Consider the following 22,624-nt stretch of genomic DNA (forward strand, 5'->3'; position numbering starts at 1 on the left):
TCCCTCTTCCTTAAGGCAGAACAAAGAACACTCTGCTAACTCCAAATAACTAACAGGGATGAGGTCTATAAGTATTACATGAATGTAGTTTCAAAAATCCCAATTTTATCTAAAGACAAAAGGTCCAAATCTCAAACCAGGAATCTACAGCACTCAGTTTCATTATAATCAGGATAATTATTACAAGGATTGCTTGATTTAAGAAATGAGTCAAACAGATTTATTAATAGCATTTTGTAGTTTTGTACCAAAAAAATAGTTTGGGATTTAATATCATGTTAACCCTATCAGGTCCCTCACAAAGTAGTACAATAGAATGGAAAGCATGGATTAATGTGATCTGCAGGTAGATGATAATAGGCAATTGAAACTCTGAGCGAAATATAGGAACTATCTGGAATGCAAATAGATGTTCATTAAAATTAAAATCCAATCCCAATGCGTTTTTTTTAGTAGCAAGAACTTCCAAGAGCAGTGATAAGCCACGTTTCCATAAATTTCATTTCATTCTTCTGAGCTCTTTCCTGCTTTATGATTTGGTTGAGATCCATCACTAGGAATGTGGAGTTGCCAGCAGACATGAAGCCAAGAAACGAGTGCACAGAGAAAACACTGGGGTGGTGATAATTTAAATTGTTTCAGCAGTTTTCATGCATCTGTCCCTGGCATGGAACTGCGCCAGTTCTTACACCCAGCAAAGAATCAGAAAATGGGTAGCAAGTCCAGCAGGAAACTCGGGTTTATAGGATTAAATTGACTAATACTTCTGAATCTCTTGCCTCTATGTTACTATTATCAGAAATAAAAAGACAGCTAGTTTTGCTTTTGTTCTTATACAGAGGGCATCTTTTTCAGAACGAGCAAAAGCCATTAAAAGCAGATTAAAATAATGCAGGTAGTCCTCGACTTACAGCAGTTCATTTAGTGATCATTCAAAGTTACAATGGCACTGAAAAAAGTGACTTATGACCGTTTTTAACACTTACGACCGCCACAGCATCCCCATGGACACATGATTTACATTCAGATCCTTAACAACTGGTTCATATTTATGATGGTTGCAGTGTCCCAGGGTCCTGTGATGTCTCCTTTTGTGACCTTCTGCCAAGCAAAAATCAATGGGAAAGCCAGATTCACTTAACAACGGTTTTTCTAATTTAGCAACTGTGGCGAGAAAAATCGTGAAATGGGGCATAACTCACTTTCTCGAACGTCTCACTTAGCAACATAAATGTTGTGGCCATAACTCGAGGACTACCTGTACTTCCTGAAAGCTCACCTTCTCCTTAGGCTGTGGTGACTGTGGACTCTCTACTGGGCTGTCTGGAGGAGAAGAATCCACTTCAACAGGCTCTTCCTCTTTGATTTTGACGTCTGGGGTAGAGGGAAGAGACATATCTAGAGGACCAGAACACTGTGGAAACACAAAATACATGTTTTAATACAGTGCCCAAAGCTCCTGTGATGTGCTTTGCAGGTTTCTGCATGCCCACCACTCACGAACTTAGTTAGTAAAGCCTAGAAACATGACTACCAATGCTTGTGACACTTTTTATGGCAACAGCAATAACACTTAAACTTATATACCGCTTCACAGTGCTTTTACAGCCCTTTCTAAGCGGTTCAGCCTATTGCCCCCAACAATCTGGGTCCTCATTTTACCAATCTCAGAAGGATGGAAGGCTGAATCAACCTTGAGCCCGGTGGGATTCGATCTGCCAAACTGCAGTCAGCTGGCAGTCAGCAGAAGTAGCCTGCAGTACTGCACTCTAACCACTGCGCCACCACAGCTCAATTATCCTGGTTTTCTGATGCTAACATCAGCTTTTTGGTCCAGAAAAGCTAATGATATACTAAAGACTGCAGGATCTAATCTGAGTCAGTCACCGGGACCAAAGGTTTATTCTTCTGAGCTTTCAGGATCGTGCTGGAGCCTGTCATTAGGGAACTTCTCTCCAGAGTATGTGCACTGGGCTGTTCCACGCATTGTATTTACTAAAGACGACTGTCGAGGATGCTCTTACAATCCCTGGGCTGAAACAGTGCAATGCAGATTATACAAACAGCAATTTGCCCCCACCAAGGACACCTGCTACTCTTCTTCACATGAATGTCAGGTTAGATGTCTGTCTTAAATTGCTCAGACCCTAATAGCTTATTAAACCAGAAAGGCGGTATTTTGGAGACTGTGTACATAGCATTATACAGGCAACCCTTTTTTCCTGTAAAACTTTGCAAATATAAAAATAAAGCTGGAGGGCCTGCAGGTCACAATCCCACCCCCACCCCCGGGCTCATTCACAGAAGTGCTGGAATCCGCGATATAAGTCACTTTTGAATTATTGCTTGATTTGTCAAAAGCCAACGAGAGAGCCATGTAACTTATTACAAACCTATGACTAGGCCATTGTAATAAAACCCAACCATATGCCTGAGCCTGGCAGCTAGCCACCACACCTATTTTCATTTCAACAGCTCAGCGTGGCCTTTTCCAATTTTTTGTGAACAACAGCTTGCTGTGCTCATAGATCTCCGGGTCGTAGTACAGCAGGAAGAAATGGCATTGTGCATAGCAAAGCAGAAAGAGAAATAGCGCATTAAATAGTCTTGGAGCAATCAAAAGTGGCCTAATACCTGCTCAAGGCCTTTGATGGAGTTCGCCAAGGTGATAAAAAAGGGTATAATGAGCCGCTGGGAGGCGAAAAGGCCAGTCAGCACAAACAAGCTACTTTTCCATGTATTCAAGGCAGAAAATTGCTTTTAGTGGTTACCAAAGAAAACCAACAGGGGCAACCAGGGTAACAATTAATTAGATCATCTTTCTTTCCTTCTTTGCTTAGCAATCTGCTAATTGCCGCCTCGTTGGTCTTCTGCTGGCTACTTCTTGTGCATAATCTTCAGTTAAATGTTTCTTTAGGGCCCTCTTCTGTGCTGTAATACACACCATCAGGTGCAAGAAATCAGGGACCAAATCAGTAGAAATTTATTCCACGCCATCTCTAAACAAGAAGCTGAACTACTAATGGTCAAGACAAATTGGCAGTAGATAAGAGTCAGCGGAATTCAAGGAGGGCTAGATTTAGATCTCTTGTGGGTGTGATGGGACTCCAGACTGATGACATGCTTGACCTCCCCCTCTGGCTCAGCCTGGTCATCGACCACACAAACTGTCATATTACATGCCGAATCTCAGACTTTGCCATCTCCTGGTTGTTTCTCCTTTAGCTTCTTATTTGTTTAACACAGGCCCAGTATGTTCCAGTTCAATTCTCTCTAACCAGGTACCCTCTAGAGCAGGGGTCACTAACCCCCGGTCTGTGGACCAGCACTGCTCCGTAGCATCCCACCAATTAGGCTGCACATACAAGCGAAGCCCCATCCAGTCTGTGGAAAAAATTTTTTCCCTGAAACCGATCCCTGGTGCCCAAAAGCTTGAGGGCCACTGTTCGAGAGGTTTTGCGGCTATAATTAATTTTGGCTTGTTTTTCTGGGATATACACTCCTAATATAACTAGAGGGCACCTTCTTAGAGAAACATTATAACTTTAAGCGTTTTCCCACCATTCAAGGGGAGCTTTTCCCTAAGGCTGCTAGATAATGCCTTTTAACTTTCTGAAAAACTGATTGATTCAAAGCATTTTGATGGTTTGCATGCAAAACACATGTTCTACCACTGAACTTTCCCATTTGCTTTACTAATCCTGTAACTGAAAAATGTCTGTAGAAATAAAAGAAAATGGCCACCACCGTGGATGATGACACTCAAGTGGGTGTCCAAAGTACTGCAGCTCAAAGTCAGTTATTAACATTAATCAGGCTAATACATCTGTAAGTAGTTACAAGCTTCTTAATTTCTAGTCACTCCTGACAAACCACGAGTGACATATTTTAAGAGTAGAGTATGAAGCCAATCTCATAGGAGGGTTAGCAATAGGAGGATCACATTTAACCCTCTTGGAGGAGGATGCCTCAGTTCTGCTCATCTACCAACTTAATGAGGTGATTTGAAACTAAAGTTAAAAGAACCGGAGCGTGTCCAATTTTTTTAAAAGTATTAAATTGCTTCACTTGAATGAAGTGGAGCTCCAAAGCACCCAGAATTCCCAGTCAGCATTTTTAGGCCAAGGATATGCAGAAAACATAAACCGCGGAAGAACCACATTAGGGAATCATTCAGAAGACAAACCATTGCTGAAAACATCTACTAGGAAGCATCAAGTTCTCTGTGAGAAACAGCAGGTATCCGAGAAACAGCCGAACTGGCTACTATCTTTCAGAAGAAACTACTTTATTGGGTTGCTGTAAGATAAAATAGAGGTGCCTCCAGCCCTTTTCATATGGCATAAAGACTAAAAACAAGGTCTGGGCCTGCAGCAGGGTTTTAAAAAAAGAGGCCTCCGCACTGAGGAGCGAATGAATATGGAGCTTCTCCATATGACTCGTCTTGACCCAGGAGATGAGTCACCCATCCATCTGGAAATACCCCAATCTTTTTTTTTCAACTACAAAGATCATCAACATCTCTTAGCTGGAACTACCCAGAAGAAGCAACATCCTCCTCTCCTCTAATCAACTTACATACATCCGCAAAAGTAAAACTACCACCAGCAACTGGACTCGATTTAGCCAAGCGTTTAAAGTATCCCGTGAATGTGGCGGGCAAAATCCGCCAAGTTTTCTAACTAGGAAACCAGCTGGAATTAACAATCCAGGCAGCTCTATTCTTGGAGGAGTAATTCCTTCAGCCTGCATGAAACTAGCCGGGCTTGGAACCGCTGCAGGCTCTTGCTGAGGTTAGAAATATTAAGGCTGAGTCATATATTTAACTAGGAGGAAGGGGAGACAAACTCCACCAAATTAAGAGTCGCAGTGGTAGCTATTTTAAAAAGTCCAGCAATAGGGTTATGGGTGGTCTAAACACATAAAGTGTTTGGCTATAAAACAAAACTTCAAATTAAAAACTAAAATTAAGATTCAAGGCTGCCACACATTTTTTTAAAAGACAAGGAACCCAGACAGACATAAAGGAATGGCTCAATGGGAACAGCAAGGCAGCAATTTAGCAGGCAAGATAAGGATTTCATTAAGAGACCCGTGGCTGTTTATTTATATTAAAAAGTATAATATGAGACATAAAGAGATCAAGGGTTGCTTAGTTTCTTGTTCTGGCTGGTCTAATCCTATTTTAAATTCTTATTTAATAAATAATTCAATTTGAATGCTCCCTGTTTTAAGGTTTATTAGAGAAAGAGGGAGGGAAAATGTGAACTCAAACAAGCAGCATTTGGATACCACTTCCAAGAGCAGAATAAGATACAGATGATTTAATGAAGAAAAATATGAAAAATAAAATACAAATATATGTGCGTTCTAGCCAAGAATCCCTTTCCAATGCTTTGGAAAAAAACTCTCATTTTAAAATATGAATTCATGAAATCTATTTTTCAACATTTCTTTCATTACTGTACTAACTGGGTTCTGTGAAATCTGACATTAGCTATGGCTGGGATGCAAAGCTTGAAGCAGCACGGAGGCATTACAATTTTTTCCTCTCTTTTAGATCTTATCATAAATCAAACAAATGCCCAAGATGGAGTGTTCTAGCTGGTGGAAGCATCCAGTAGATCTTGGCTGATCTTCAGAAAGCAAAACAGATTAGGGCCTCATTTGTACTAATCTGGAGGCCACCAGAAAATCCCAGAGCTCTACAGTAGATTAGGAATTTGGAACAGTATCTCAGAAAATGACCACAGCATACTGTTATTGTTTTTTTAAAAAAATCCACGTGACTAGTGACTTTAATAAATGACTACATAACTATAATAGATGGCATATCTATCTAGTAACTATGATAATAAACTCAAGTGATCTTTTCACATCTAGCTGTTTCACATATAGTTGGAAGCAAACTGGCAATGTAACTCTTGGAGCAGAGGTGCAATGCGTTTCACTCTAGGGATGCCCATAACTATCTACCCCATAGACCAGAGGTCCCCAACCTCCAGGCTGCAGGCAGGCTGTGGCCTGTCCAAAACTGGGCCATGGAAGTGGCAGGCGAGTACGCACGCAGCTCCATTTGTGTGCCCGCCGCTTGCATGGAACCTATTCCCTCTCCCCCACACTCCACTGGCCCACAAAGCTGGAAAGGTTGGGGACCACTGCTACAGACAAATATGCAGCTTTGGATCATTTTCCTCAATAAATAAAGAAACAAGTATAATGTTTCCAACTTCTTTGTTTAATAGGGTTTTCTTTCTTTTCTTTCTATTTTTAGGACATGTGTGGAAAATAGATGTTTTAATTTAATTTAATGTTTAATTCATATTTATGCAGAAATACCAAAAACTCAAAAAAGAATTTGCATACTTTTAAGCACTACTTTACATGCATGACAAAGACCGCCAACTTTGCCTTGTTGGTTGCCCCTCACCCTCTCCATGGTTAAGTGTGGCTCCTTGACTAACAAAACCTAAATTCTCCCTGAGCTGGCAACATTTCTTGATACAGATGATGACCCTCATGTTGCTCAATGTTTTAGTTTAGTAGGAACAAAAAACGTTGCCTCTTGCCTTTTTCTCATCGTCTTCTGAGGCTTTCTTGAATTCATGTTCAAATGAGCTTGCCAACTCATTGAAGAGACCAACTTCTTCACAATTCTTCAGAAAACGTGTTGGTGTTGGAGTTTGATCTGTTTGCCAAAGGAGAGGAAAAGGCAGTAAGAAATATGTGATTGAAGCCCGTGATTCATCCCACAGAATGAGCAGCCAGGATATTAATTTATAGCACAGTTTTGTAACAATGCAGTTAATCATGCTAGAAAGTTTGGATTCCACTATTCAGATACTTGTGTCTGTGTCGGTTTGATCATCATCATCATCACCACCCTGCCCTGTGCAGAGCACATTGGATTTCAGCCATGTATTAATATAGAACAGAATTCTATGTATTTTACAATGATATGTGGTATTAAATCTGTAATGGGGACAGGAAAATGTATGTATAAATGAATTGCATTTTTGGAGAACTATAATGCAGTCAGAAGTAGGAGGGGCTGGTCAAGACCTAAAGGCAGGAATTAATTTAACAGCGGCTAGAATTGTATCTGCTAAAAATTGGAAAAATGAGAAAATACCAACGCAGGAGGAAGTTATTAAGAAAATAATGGAATGTGCTGAAATGAGTAAATTGACATATGAAATTAGAGAACAAGAAGATAAGCAATTTTATAAGATATGGGATTCATTTTATCAATGGTTAGACAAAAAATATGGAAATGAAATATGTCAGAGAATTTTATAATACAAGGATAACAGAATGATACAGAACATAATATAAAAATGTACTACTATTGGATGGACTTAGGATTTTGTAATGAATTGTTATAATATAAATTAACTTAAAATTTTGAATATCTCATATAAAATGATGGAACAATAGTTTAGTCAAATAAATGATTAACAAAGATAATAATGTATACATATATATTAGATTTGTTTTCTTAAGTTTTTGCGGGTATTTATATGTATGGTATTCAGCTTTGTTCGGGTATTTTCCCACATCATTATAGTTGTGCTTTTAAAGTTGTAGCGACGTTTCGGCAGAATCTCATCTGCCATCATCAGGCTTCTGTAAACGAACACTATACAGAAGCCTGATGATGGCAGATGAGATTCTGCCAAAACATTGCTACAACTTTAAAAGCACAACTATAATGACGTGGGAAAATACCCGAACAAAGCTGAATACTCTATATATATACTAGATTTATAATATGAGAATTTATACAAACTGTAAGTGAGGACTATGGAGAGGATGCACAAAAAGATTTGTAACCAACCAACCGTATGTAACTGGAAGATGGTTTTATGTTTTGTGTATGTTTGTCTAAAAATTAAAAAAGTCTTTTTTTTAAAAAAGGCAGGAATGAATGAGGGCATTTTAAAAGATAAGAGCAGGATAGCTTAGAAAAATAGCGAATACAGATTGGCTATATCATAATAGGAGGGGGAGATCTTACAGTAGGAGCATATGAAAGCCCGTGACATTCTACTGCTCTGAAGGGTGCTGGGACATGAAGTTGTGCTTCCGAGGATCTCAGGAAGATGCATCAGTGTGCATGTAGAGATGCTTCTAAAACTATCAAGAATGAGGAAGGAATAAGGAATCTCTATCTTGCTAGTATCTTATCCAAATAGTGAGACATGAAAAGAACATCCCGTTTATGAAGAGTTTCAATCCCTTCTTCTAATAAGGAAAAGAGAGAGGGGGGAGAAAGGGAGGACGAGGGAGAGAGAGAATGGGAATGAATATGCAGGTCTAACTTTTGCTCTTATCCCTCTCAGAACCTCCTTCTCCACTTGCTCTTCCTTTCCAGCTATATCATATCAATGGCCTAAAAAAAGAGAGAGAGAGAGAGAGAGAGAGAGCCAGTCCCCTTTCCAAATTTACAAAAACCTTCCTTGTTTGGCTGCCTCCGGCTAGATTTTTGCTAGTTGCAGAAAAGCCACTGAAGGAGCAACGTTTTAAAAGCTTTCTCATTTCTGCTTCCGCATGCCTCTTTTAGATTTACTTGCAGCATTTAAATTGACAACGGCACCTTGGTACTACTCGACTGCTTCAAAACTTGTCAAATTTGGTACTCGACACATTTTTGATGCAAAAACATTTTCCAGTACTCGGTGTTTGTTTAGTACTCTATGTACGGCATTAGGAAGAGGGGAATGACTGCTGAGAACAGACAGGAAGGAAGTCGGACATGCTGGAAAGGTCGCTGACATAAGAAAAGGGACAGACAGAAAAATATTCCCAGCTGAAACAAAGGGTCACGTGATAAGTCACATCGTTTGTTTGGGACTTGCCCTTTTTAAATACTTGCCGCACCAATTAGCAATGTGTACCGAGATACCACTGTACACGATGCAGTAAAATAACATTTTAAACATGTTCAGTGTCAAAAGGGATATGTTTTATGATTTGAATACTGCATGTTTGAATGTGGGGTTTTTTGTTGTTGTTCCTATTCATTATACAGAAGAAAAGAGAATTGTGTATAAAGCACTGAAGCCATTAATGCTTGGCCTCTGAATCCAACACAGCATTTTGAATTTTTATAATTACCCTCCACACACATTTTTAAAATGAAACTGGACATGCTGCATCCATCCAGCCACAGAAGAATGGGTTATATTCTGATTTGGATTTTGGCCCACTGTACCCACTTCTTGTTGGGACTTTTTAATATGCTGGTTGATACGAGCAAGCCCGGGAGGATCTCAGGAGAATCTTTTATTTGTACTTTATGTTATTTGGTGGTGGAGGCAGAAACTTGGTTTGCTGTCATTGCTAGGGGGAGGCATGCATGAATTGATGTTTGCAAAGGCAAAGCAGGAACTTTGAGTGATTCATCTACTTAATCAAAAGCTGCAACAAGAAAATAGAATTCTTTATTGGCCAAGTGTGATTGGACACACACAAGGAATTTGTCTTCAGTGTATAAGCTCTCAGTGTACATAAAAAATACATTCATCAGAATTGTAAGATACAACACTCAGTGATAGTCATAGGGTACTAAATAAGCAAAATCATACTAGGAAACTAAATAAAACAATATAAATCGTAAAGATACAAGCAACAAGGTTATAGTCATAAGTAAGAGGAGAGAGGTAATAGGAAGGATGAAAAAAATAATAGTAATACAGTCTTAGTAAATAGTTTGACGGTGTTGTGGGAATTAGTTGTTTGTGATGGCATTCGGGGAAAAAACTGTCCTCGTGACTAGTTGTTCTGGTGTGCAATGCATTATTGCATTATAACATCGTTTTGAGAGTAGAAGTTGAACCAATTTATGTCCAGGATGTGAGGGGTCTGTAGATGTTTTCACAGTCCCCTTTTTGACTCACGCAGTATACAGGTCCTCAGTGAAAGGCAGATTGGTAGCAATTGTTTTTTTTCTGCAGTTCTATGTTCTATATTTTTTGCAGTTCTATGTTCTATGTTTTTTCTGCAGTTCTATAGGAATCAATGACAGGCAATTCTGTGAAACAGTCACTGTGTGTATCACAATACATAACCTGGTAGACATCAGTGTTAAAGAAGTATGTATATATAGTTTTTTTGTAATTGACTATTAGGTATTTACTGGGCGCGAGTGCTTAAGGACACTCTCCTCTGTCCAATCCCAACGCTCTTATCCTCTTCTACAGCATGTGCACTATTTGCCCAGCGATCCCTTCATATGTCAGGAAAAAATAAGCCCCTCAAAGCGTGCTTTCTATTATTGTTATAATTTACTGAAAAATTGATCAGACTAAGTATGGTTAGCAATCCTCACAAAATAAGACGTACAACCATTCATTTAATGACCATTTGAAGTTATGAAGGCACTGAAAAAGATGACTTATAATAGGTCCTTGCATTTATGACGACTGCAATGTTCCCTAGGTCACATGATCAGAAATTTTGGCCCTTGGCAATTGGCATGTATTCACTACATCTGCAGCGTCCTAGGGTCCCATGGTCGCCATTTGCGATCTTCCCGAGAAGTTTCCAACAAGCAAAGTTCATGGGGTGGGGTGGGGGGGGGAGAAGCTGGGTTTGCTTAATGACCATGTGATTCGCTTAATGGCTGTGGCAAAAAGGCCGTTAACATTGGGCATAACTCTCTTAATGACTGCAATGTTAGGGATGAAAGGTCCCAATAATGGTTATAAGCTGAGGACTACCTGTAGTTCTTACATAATGCCTCAAAATAATTATAATAAAACAAAATTTAGAAAAAAAAAAAAGGATCAGGGATATCATGGGGAAAAAAATTCCTCCATTTCAGATTGTACAGTATGTCTGCCTGACAGAGGAAACAATATTGGCTTATTAGTGTTGACTTGCTACAAGTATATTCATGGACCCAAACTAGTTCGAATGACTTTCCATATTTCTATTTTAACCAAGAATGAAAGCACTTTTCCCTGTCAAAACTGCAGTAGCAGAAGAAATTGCAATTCTCCCTTTCTAGGGGATGCAGATGAAGGAACCAAAATATGCAAGGACAGTCTGTGTAAAGGAAATAACTGTTTAACTCTATCTCGTACTCTTCAGGTATGTTGAAATTGCAACTCTCTATGTTCTCAGCCAACACGGGAGAAAGAGATGTCTTGAAGGATTTTTCTTCTCTGTTGGAGACTTTATAACCAAGACAATTTCTTACAAGATCTGTAGCCTGTCAGTCTTGTTTTTAAAAGACCCCAAATACAATTGATAGAAGAGGAATGCTCTATGGCCTTCTCTGTGTTAAATGGCTGCTGCTAGGCTGGCAGGAATATTTTCCTCAAACCTGTGCATGTTAGGAGGGAGTAGTCTGGGGCTTTGCAAATGCCTTCCCAGCAAAGTGCTAGGCGAGGTTTCAAATGTATTAAGTGATCACCTACCACTTAAGAAAAATGACACCTGGGAGTAGAAAAGGAAGCTGGGCTGTCAACTATTGTTTGTCACTCTGAAATTACACATGACGTGTTAAAGAACTGTCTGTAAATCTTTAACTCTTAAGGCATCTGACACTTCTGTAATACATAAAAAGGCAGGTCTACTTAGTAGCCTTTCTTTCTTTCTTTCTTTCTTTCTTTCTTTCTTTCTTTCTTTCTTTCTTTCTTTCTTTCTTTCTTTCTTTCTTTCTTTCTTTCTTCCTTCCTTCCTTCCTTCCTTCCTTCCTTCCTTCCTTCCTTCCTTCCTTCCTCCTTCCCTCCTTCCTTCCTTCCTTCCTTCTTTACCTTGATTAACTGAAGTCTGCAAAACAGGTGGAATAATACCTAGTGCATTCAAGCTCTTACTATCAATCTTACAATGGGCTGTATTAACCATTCCCCTTAAAATTGATCTGGAACATGGTGCGTACCTGCTATGATGACGGAATCTGTTCTGGAAGGACCGAATTTCAATGTCATCTCATGCTTGAGTTTATGAACAGCCAGGTGGTCTTCATTGGTAAATCTCTGGAATGAGACAAGTACATGCATTTTTATCCTAGAATGTTACATTCTGCAGCAGGATTTGGGTTGGGAAGGAAAGGCCCTAAGACAGAGGCTATAATAAAATCTCTAAAGTGTGCGCTAAACAAAACAGAGCATGACAGATTGTGAGAGAAGTGCTGTGCAAACACAATCTCTCTAAATTGAAAGGGGGGGGGGAGGAGAACCATAACATGCAGTGTTCCCAGCCAACAGAAGGAAATGGGTTTAATAATCAAAAATGTTTAAAAGGGGGGGGGGGAGGCAACAGTGTATATAGTTACTGCAACTCAACTAGGATAAGTGTATTTCTTTCTCTGCAGTACCCGGCAAAATGTGTCGATTTTGTTATTGACTAATGGAGAGAGAAATTATTTACCACTGGCAATGGAGGGGGTGGGAAGGATCAGCTAATGGTTTGAATGGTGCCAAACAGAGCTGGCATCTACGAGGTGATTTGATCCTGCCGTTTATGAAACATGACAGAAATAAGCTGGCCCAAGATCTTTATTCTAATGGATGCAAACACAGAGAAATGCAACAACTCAATCATTGCTCCCAGTGAATAATGGCCTGCATATCTTGTGTGCCAGAATATGCTATGCTGCACCTGCAGCATGATTACAAAAAGGAATTAAGAATAGCTGGTCTCTGGGACCTTGGGAGCAAACATGGACACCCTCAAGGCTACAAGGATGTGTCATATAGTCCCGCTAGGGGTTTCCAAGCAATGTAAAGGTGTTGATTAATCATCTGTATTTTAGCTAGCCACTGAAATTCTGTATAAACAGTCCTTCCTGCAGAACTGAAAGGAAAAGAAATAAACAACAGCTATCTTTGTTAGAGAAAGATACCGTATATTGTATTTCATTTCCTACTACAGTAAATGCACAAAAACTAGCAGTTTTCTTATTTCAAAAGAAAAAAAATGTTTTGTTACTTCCACTTAGTTGATAACACTTAAAATGCCATCTTCACCACAGCTCTACAGAGCAGTTGTTCCATAACTATCAAGTGCCAGAACAAATCAGTACTGTATAGGTACTCGACTTACAACCACAGCTGAACCCAAAATTTCTATTGTTAAGTGAGACATTAAGTGAGTTTTGCCCCATTTTATGACCCTTTTCCCCTCAGTTGTTAAGCGAATCACTGCAATCATTAAGTCAGTAACACAGTTGTTAAGTGAATCTGGCTTCCCCATTGACTTTGCTTGTCAGAAGGTCACAAAAGCGATCACATGACTTTGGGACACTGCAACCGTCATAAATATAAGCCAGTTATCAAGCACCTGAATTTTGATCATGTGATCATGGGCAGAGGTGGTATTCAGCAGGTTCTGACCAGTTCTGGAAAAACGGGAGCGGAAATTTTGAATAGTTTGGAGAACCGGCAAATACCACCTCTGACTGGAGATTTTGCAGCATCCTTCCCTGCCACGCCCACCAAGCCACGCCCACAGAACCGGTAGTAAAAACATTTGAATCCCATCACTGACCATGGGGATACCGCAAAGGTGGCCACTGTGGAAAACGGTCATAAGCCACTGTTTTCAGTGCTGTTGTAACTTTTAACAGTTCACTAAATGAACAGTTGTAAGTCGGGAACTACCTGTACTTCATCCTGAGGGTACTCAGAACAAACAAGTAATCCCACACCGAACTGAAAGTATATTCCAATGTCCCATTTATTATACATTCTTCCTGTTCTAGATTCTGAAAAGGAAAAAAAAAATGCTTCTGAGTTAACCGAGCGACTGCAACCATGCCTTTTTTTGGTGTGTGTGTGTGTGTGTGTGTGTGTGTAAACAATGCTCCAGAAGCAGTTTGCAGCGGCTGCTATTTTCTAGAATGCTTTTAAAAAAAATTCTAGTCCAGCCATAGATATGCTCAAAGCGAAGTAAAAGGGTACTAGCTATGAAAGTATTAAAAGCAGGTTTTCCCCTTGTGAGCAAAAAAATCAGGATCCATGCTTTTACTCCAAACCCTGCCTGGGGTGTCAAACTGGCAGCCCGCAGGCAGGATGCCTCATGCGCAGGCCATGCCAATCCCAGCTCCGCGTGTGATGGAAAAACGGTGATGACATGTGACTGTAATGTGACACCATCAATTTGACACCTGTGCTCTAGGTGGATACCACTACCTGAGAAGCCATACTCGTTTACTTCAAGAATGAAGCGGATTATAGGTAGTCCTCAATTTATGACCATTCATTCAGTGACTGTTTGAAGTTATAATGACTGGTCCCTGTAGTTATTGCAGTGCTCTCACAATCTGTTAGTGATTGGGGACAAACCCCCAAACAGAATGTGCAGCAGCAGTCAAGCCAGGCAGCCAAATGAGAGAGGAAGGGCCCTAGAGTTTACACACACTGATGACAAACACTGTTTTTTGTAGTTTAAATAGTTGTTTAATCCAATTAGAGTTTAAACATTGTCAATCAGTCCATATGTCATTCACAAATATATCCATTCAGTAACTTAGTTCATTCACTAGTCAGTTCTATATCCTTATCTGCTTATAAAGATATCTTCTCCTCTGATACCTTTCCTTTTGAAGACAACGCTGAGTATTCACAGGATATCAGCACATCAGTGAAATAGTCCTTTCGTTCAGGTATTCAAACAGTTGTAGCAAACAGTAGCAAACAAACAGTAGCAAGCAGACATAACAAGCAGAGAGAGGTTACGTTTCCCCTACTGCCTTTTATTGCCGTTTGTAACTGCACCCTTAATTAGTTAATTACAAGCAGTTTGGTGCTTAAAGCTACAAGTTACAAACACCCAAACCTTGGTTTTATATATTTATTCACCCAAACTTAGTTGGTGTATCAATGTCATACCCAACATTCTCCCCTTTTGGGTGATATAAATATACAATACCCTTACAATCTAAAACCATACTTTACACAACTCTCTTGGTGCTTAATGGCACCTTGGGCTTTAGTAAAGTTATCAGCTATATTGTCCTCCGACATGCAGTACTCCAGCTGTATCATTTTACTCTTTACAGATTGTCTAACGTTTAAATACCTTAAATCTGTATGCTTGCTCCTAGTTTTTACTGCAATATTTGTGGCCATTTGAATTGCTGCCTGATTATCTTCATGTACAATTATAGGATAATTTACAGTTAATCCCATGTCATTCATCATCTGCTTATACATGATTAATTCAGTACATAATAATGACAAACAGGAGAATTCTGCTTCCATAGTAGACAAACTTATATGCTGTTGTCTTATTGACTTCCAACCTATTAATGTCTTACCCAGCATTATGGCTGTTCCTGAAGTCGACTTTCTTGTGTCTCTTTCTGATGCAAAACTAGCATCTGCATAAGCACTCAGTATTAGATCACCTTTTGGTTCTAGATACAGTGCATGGTGTAATGTTCCTTTAAGATACCTTAAAATTCTCTTTAATGCTTTCCAATGACATTGAAGTGGATCATTATTATGTCGTGCCAGTTGATTAACACCATAAGCAATATCTGGCCTTGACCAATTGCTAATGTATGATAAGCTACCAATCAAAGATTGATATATTACCTTATCAAACTTGGGACTTTGAGTATCCATTTTGCAAATATCCTGACTCATTGGAGTCTTTGCAGTCTTACAAAGTTCCATCTTATAATCTATTAGCAATTTAGATATCTTATCCTCCTGAGATATCTTAAAACCTTTCTGTGTTTTCAGTATATTCACACCTAGATATTTCTTTATCTCTCCTAATTGCTTGATTTTTATTTTCTTAGCTAATGATGCTATTATTTTATTGGCTTCATCATTAGTTTCTGTAATCAAAGCAATATCATCTGTGAATAATAGTAATAATGATATTTTCCCATTTGTCTCCCTTTTAAATAGACATGGATCGGCTAAACCAGCTTTAAACCCTATATTGTTTAGTTCCTTTACAATATACTGGTTCCATTCATAGCCTGATTGTTTAAGACCATAGAGGCTCTTTTTTAACAACCAATAATCATTATTATTTTCACCTTTAAATCCAATAGGTTTTTTCATGTATACAGTATGTCTTAGTGGAGCGTGCAAGTAAGCAGTTTCTACATCTAGATGGTTGACTATATATTTCTTACTTGCTGCCCACACTAAAGCTGCCCTTAATGTTGCTGCTTTAAGGCTAGGTGCAAATACCTCATCATAGTCATTGGCATCTTGTCTAAAACCTTGGGCTACTAATCGTGCCTTATGGATTATATTACCATCTTTTTCAGTTTTTATCTTAAAAATCCATTTGCAGCCAATGGGTTTTTATATCAACAGGTAATCTCGCATTTTCATATACTTTCATATCCTTTAAGGATTTTAATTCCTTATTCATTGCTGCATACCAACTTTCCTTATCTTTAGTAGGATACATGTTTATTTCATCTACAGCATATGGAACTTTATTAATCTGGCACACTGTGTTAGCCTGGTATCTATCAGGCGGTCTAGATATTCGTGTAGTTCTTCTGGGAATTGCAGGGCTTGTTTGAGGACTTTTTTGAATTACTACCTGTTCATGTTCCTCAGCTTGCTCAGCTATTGGTACTATTTCTTCCTTTATGGGCTCTATCTCTGCCTGTATTTGTCTCTTTACTTTATTCTTAAAGTTACAGGGATAATTAATGGGATTTCTATAGCATTCAATAATTACTTCTTTATTGTTATCCTGTTCTAACTTATCCCATCCTACGTGCTCTAGAAATTGGGCATTGGCACTACATAACACCTTAGATGTGCCTTTCTCCCAAAATCTATATGCCCTATGGTTTGCTTGGTAACCAACGAAGAATAATTGTTTAGCTCTGTGTTGCCCTTTACGCCTGAGTTGTGTAGGGATATGCACCCATGCTGGTGCACCAAATGTGTGCAGGTAACTCAGATCAGGCTTCCTGCCATGCCACATGGTGAATGGTATTTCACCAGTAGTTGTATTAACAACGTTGTTCAATATGTTATTAGCACACATTGTGGCCTCCCCCCACAAAGAATCAGGTAATCCAGAATCAGTTAACATTGTTCTAACCATTGCCTGTAGTGTTTGGCCTCTTCTCTCAATAAATGCGTTGTGTTGTGGTCTGTATGGTGCAGATTTCTTGTGCTCTATTCCAGCTACCTTTAATCTATTCTGGAATTTGCTGTTAACAAATTCCGTACCCTTAATTAGTTAATTACAAGCAGTTTGGTGCTTAAAGCTACAAGTTACAAACACCCAAACCTTGGTTTTATATATTTATTCACCCAAACTTAGTTGGTGTATCAATGTCATACCCAACACAATCACATGATCAAAATTCAACTGCAGGGGTGCTTGGATTCCTCCCCCCGACACCTGTCTCCCCCTCATCTCTGCCCTTTTGGATCCCTTTGTAGACTCTCACATATCCCTACAGTCCTCTACCCTCTCCTGCTGCTGGCCTGGGATCCAGAGGCTCTGTGGAGATGCAACCCTGGGATGTGCAGGGTGAATGAGCCAGGGTGGCATCACCTGAGGCCTGGCTGGGGAGGGGGCAGCGAGATGGTGAGGCACAGTACTAAGGCAATAGCAATAGACTTATATACCACAGTGCTTTTACAGCCCTCTCCAAGTGGTTTACAGAGTCAGCATACTGCCCCCAGCAATCTCTGTTCTCATTTTACCGACCTCAGAAGGATGGAAGGTTGAGTCAACCGGTCAGGATTGAACTGTTGGCAGTCGGCAGAATTAGCCTGCAATACTGCATTCTAATCACTGTGCCGCCATGGCTCTCTGGCTAAAGTTGGAGGCTATGTGGGACCCAATGTTTGGGGTGGCAGGAGACTGGAGGAAGCGGAGGAACATGGGCTTCCCAGAGCTGCAGTATGCATTCTGCAACTCAGGATGGAAGAGCTCCTGGAAAATCAACCTGTTTATCAATTCACTTTTGTGTATATTTATTTTGTGATTTGAACCTCATTTATTCTGAGACAAACCACATCAATGTTTGCAGCAGAAACAAACTATTCATTAGTCTTTGTTTCCATTACGATGCCTTGAACTAAGTTTAAAAACATGAAATTGTATTTTCCTTCCTCATATTATCAGGCTGAGAAGACTCAGCTTTTTGGTCTTATGTATCAAGAATGCCAAAACAGTTGTAAAGGATAGTTGTAAGGCAGAGGGAGAGAGAGCAGGTGGTAAATTGGTGGATAAATGCAAGTTGTGTACTTCACAACTGAATGGGCATCTAAAGAGTTGCATCACAACTCAGCCATCAAACCATTAAATTGTACCACTGCTCCAAATAGAAACAGTTAGAGGAACATCCAGCAGAAAAATGTAAGGCTCCATACTATGTAATTACCCATATGAATATTTTGCTAACTGGAGTAAGATATGCATTATGATTACTGCATTATTTATTGGACTGTTGAATTCATATGGTTGGTGAAGCTCTTTTATTGATACTGGGAATTTGCCTTGGGAGCTGACCTTGGTCCTGCCTTACATTAACTACCTGGGATAGAAATATCTATTCTTGTATTTATGCCACACATCCTTATATCGGCATTGCAAAAAGAAAACACACACCTTTGTTCTACAATGCAGAAGTTTACAAGCTTTGATAGGGTTTTAGTAGCTTTACAATGTGCTTCATGCAAACTGAAACAGATTCAGCTGTTTTCTAATTAATGCCAAAACCTGGAGGCAAAATGTAACATTTCAGCTCTAAATCATTTGTCTGCATACAGAAGGCGAAGTGATGGAACATAAAATGAAAAGGATAGGAATTGGAAATACAGAATCAGTATTTTTAATCTCTCTCAAATTTGCCACTTCCAAACTTTGGACAGGCTTGTCAGCCATGGACTGAGGGAATAATATCTCTGCCAAATTTTGTAATAATATTAGAAAACTGCAATGGCTAGCATTTTCACTTCTATGCAACATAAAAGCACAGTTTGCATTGGGTTTGATAACCCTAAACATGTGCTCTCCGCTTCTATCCACATATAAAGAGCTCAGTTTGAGAAAACCATAGGACATCAAAGCTATTTCACTTCTTAAGTCTCTTTTATGAAGTTAAAGGGATTCCTTCAATATGTGTAGATGTGAATTTGTTTCAAGTGACAGAATATATTCAAAGCCACTAATTACTATTAATGTATTCAATACAAATATACTCTAAAAGAGAAAGTCTGAAATACAGTTGTAGCTTTTGCGTGTGAAAAGCAGTACTTCTCAGACTAATCTTTGTTAAAAATTACTCTCCTTTCTCTGAGAATAGTGCTTTCTTTTTAAACTATATTAGCATTACCTATATTGAGTAGTATCTCCATCTATGCCACAGAAGAAAGAAGAAGGCAGAATTGGCCATAGTGTATTGTCACTACCGATTCAGGCTGAGACAGACAATTGCTTTGCTTATGGTTGCATAGTAAACCTGTGGTTTCTGACCTGCAAAACCTTATGAGATATTTGGGTCAATTAAATAGTATGTGGTTTACCCTGTTTATGTGCTACGGGGAAGCCTATGACTATAAACATCAAATACATAAGACAGACCATAAATGTTTTTAACCCAGGAAAGCTGAATGTCACATATATATGTAGTTACAGTAATAGATTCCCTCTATGAACTAACTTTGTGAATCAATATTCAGTCAAGTTATTTTATTACATTTTCTTTAATAACTTTTTTATCCTTTTTTCTTATCACCCTACCTGAGAAATTTTATCAATTTCAGTGCTCTCAATTTATTGTCTGTATCCCTTCAGCCATTATCAATCAATGATACCTACAATAATGTATATTGTTTTCTGGACTAGAAGATATTATCAATTTAGAGCTATGATGTCCTTCCCTGTAATTCAGAACATTCCATTTCCTCAATGCTTCCAGAAAGTGCTGTGAAACATTTGGCAAGGAAATGCATACATTTTCTTCTTTTTTTCTCTCTTCCTCCCTCCCTCTTTCCTTTCCTTTCCTTTCCTTTCTTTGCTATTGCTTGTCTTAACACATTCTTTTACCCTCATATAGATATATAAGTGACAGGTTGTAATTTTTCAGCCCCAACACTCTCCAGTCACCAGTGTGTTCCCATGTTCTTTTTTAATGCCTTCAAGTCAATGCTAACTCCTGGATACAGCCCAGACTAGTCCCTGCAGTTTCCCTGACAAAATTTCAGAAATGATTAGTCCTTGCTTCTTTCCTAGGGCCAAGAGAGACTGGCCCAAGGTCACCCAGCTGGCTTTGTGCCGAAGGCAAGAGTAGAACTCAGAGCCTCCCAGTTTCTAACCATTATACCAACAAGTCCTTAGAGGCCAAATAATAAATGTAGCTCCTGGACACAAACAGATCAGTCATTAGTTCAAATAAAGACAAAACAAGAGGTCAAGCTTGGGGTCCATTTCAGTTTTCTCAGAGGAAAACTAAACTATTATTTCTTGCTCCTGCATAAATGACAACATAAGAATTAGTGTTGGATATCTTTGTCTGCATTAAATTCCACCCAGAGAGCAGCTCTCATACTGTCAGAGAAAATTCCAGTGATAATTACTTCTCAGAGCTGTTAACTTGTATTCAGGTGTACTCTTTTTCATTTCCCCCATATAACAATCAAAACAGCAATCTAAAAGAGTAGAATTTACTACAATATAGTGTTAAGTTTATGTACGCAAGGCACTTTGAGAAAATAAAAAAGGTTAATATATGGCGTATGGGAAAGGATTCAGCCGCTGTTTCCATACTGGTGATGATTACTGTCTGCTTTTAACACGAGAGAGCTAATTTGAGCTTTTATTGTGACTGATTTTCATTGATGCTGATATTTATTTAGTCTTTTTATGCAGGATTTGGGCTTTACTGTTAATTGTTTTGTATTTATTGCTCTATTTGATTGTGTATACTCAAAGAATCTGACAGATGATTACCGTGCAGACATAATGGTGTTTTACTTAGAAGGAACTGAAATAATGTATTAGAAAAAAAATCCAATACATACCAACTGTACCCCAAATTCTTGTAAGTCAGACTTAACATGCCTGATTTAACTTATTTTTGTCTGTGTCTTTGAGTCATTTTAGACTCAACTGCCTGGACTAGTCCCTGCAGTTTTCTTCACAAGAGTTTTTGGAAATGATTTCTTCCTAGGGCTGAGAAAGTGACTGGCCCAAACTCACCCAAGCTGCAGCTGTCCCTCTCTCGCCGGCGCCATCTCCAATAACAGTGGCAGCAGCGGCAGGAACCATGGAAGTTACGGAGGCCGCTCCCCCACCTGAGAAGCGGCCGAAATGCTTCCACGGTTCCCGCTGCTGCTGCCGCTGTTATTGGAGACGGCGCTGGCGAGAGAGGGACAGCTGCAGCTCGGCCTGGGTGCTTGGAATGCAGGAACGGGCTGCACACCGGGACTTTTGCAAACTTGCAGAGCCCAAGGCTGGAGCACCAAGGGTAGCAGCAGCAGAGACGCTCACTCGGCTCTTCTCACACCCACCCAGCCGCTCAGGATTAAACCAAAACACAGCACATGGAGCTCCCAGGTACCTCAAAAAAAATTTTTTTCCTGTTGTTACGGGGAATGGGGGAAAAGCGGGAGCGACTCAGATGCTGTTGTTGGAGATGGCCCTGGCGAGAGAGGCGCCAGCACCGGTGGGAACCGTGGAAGCTACGGAGGCCTGAGAAACGGCTGAAACGCTGCCAGACATCCACGCCACTGCCGCCCACCTGCTGACCTGGGTAAGGGAGGGGTAAGGGAGCCCTCCGTGCTCCACCATGATTAGCTGTTAGGAGCGGCTGATGGTGAAGCGTAGCTGCCTGCGGGGCACTCCTAATGGCAAGTTCCCCCCACCTTCCCCCCAATTTTGCATGTTTTAAAATAGGCCTAAATTTGGGGGAGGGGCTTAATTTCATTTTATGCCTAGAAAACATGCTGGGTCTTCCTATGGGGGGGCATATTGTTGGAGAAACACGGTCGTCTCTCAGTTTCTAGTCTCATGCCTTAACCATTACACCAGCCTGGCTCTATTAGACAAAGACGCTACTATCTGAGCTACAGAAATACATCATGAGGTTATTCAGTAGAAGCTGAATATATGTTTATCACCTACTGACAGCTTTACATCACTCTCACCATCAATTAGATTTTTATATTGCACTTCCTCCTGAATATTATTACAAACCAAACTAACATTAGCGGTGAGACTGAGGAAATTTAGGCTGTTATTCTGAAGTCCCAAGAATGTTTCTTCACAATTTCTGCATTTTGCTTATAGAAAATTTATGCATAAAGATGAAAGGGCTCCACTTTTCTCTAGACGTCTTTGCGCATAAAGAAACACCAAGACAAGCTCACTTCTAAGCGTTATATATAAATGAAAACCTGGGAGACTCGCACTCTCTTGACATATTTCTCTAAGAAACAGTTGCAGAAGCCTTCCTTTCGACATTATTATCAACATAATAACATCATACTGAAAAATTGGTGGGTCTTAAGGGGCAGAGGAAACCATGAATTAGGAGTTCTCCTTTTGCTGATGTGCTGCCATATAACAGCATAAAGAACAGTTACATGAGTTCAGTGTCTCAACTACAGTGACCAGCAATCACTCCTATTTCAGAACCCGCTCTCTCTTCAAAAGGCAGGCCATGCTGATT

General features: G+C 39.7%; 1 protein-coding gene across 2 annotated transcripts in view; it reads right to left on the reverse strand.

Annotated features, from left to right (window-relative positions):
• The window catches only part of ATF7 (activating transcription factor 7), a 117,141-nt gene that overhangs the window by 14,848 nt on the left and 79,669 nt on the right, over nt 1–22,624 (reverse strand). For both annotated transcript variants that reach the window (XM_087925358.1, XM_026714852.2), the window contains exons 3-5: nt 11,888–11,984; nt 6,570–6,688; nt 1,280–1,414 (exon numbers count right to left, since the gene is read on the reverse strand). In XM_087925358.1, coding sequence (XP_087781484.1) covers nt 1,280–1,414; nt 6,570–6,688; nt 11,888–11,984 — 351 coding nt within the window. The remainder of the gene's footprint in view (nt 1–1,279; nt 1,415–6,569; nt 6,689–11,887; nt 11,985–22,624) is intronic.

The sequence above is a fragment of the Pseudonaja textilis genome, chromosome 2 (assembly GCF_049901715.1).
Source record: "Pseudonaja textilis isolate UNSWEBS1 chromosome 2, rPseTex1.2, whole genome shotgun sequence".
NCBI lineage: Eukaryota > Metazoa > Chordata > Lepidosauria > Squamata > Elapidae > Pseudonaja > Pseudonaja textilis.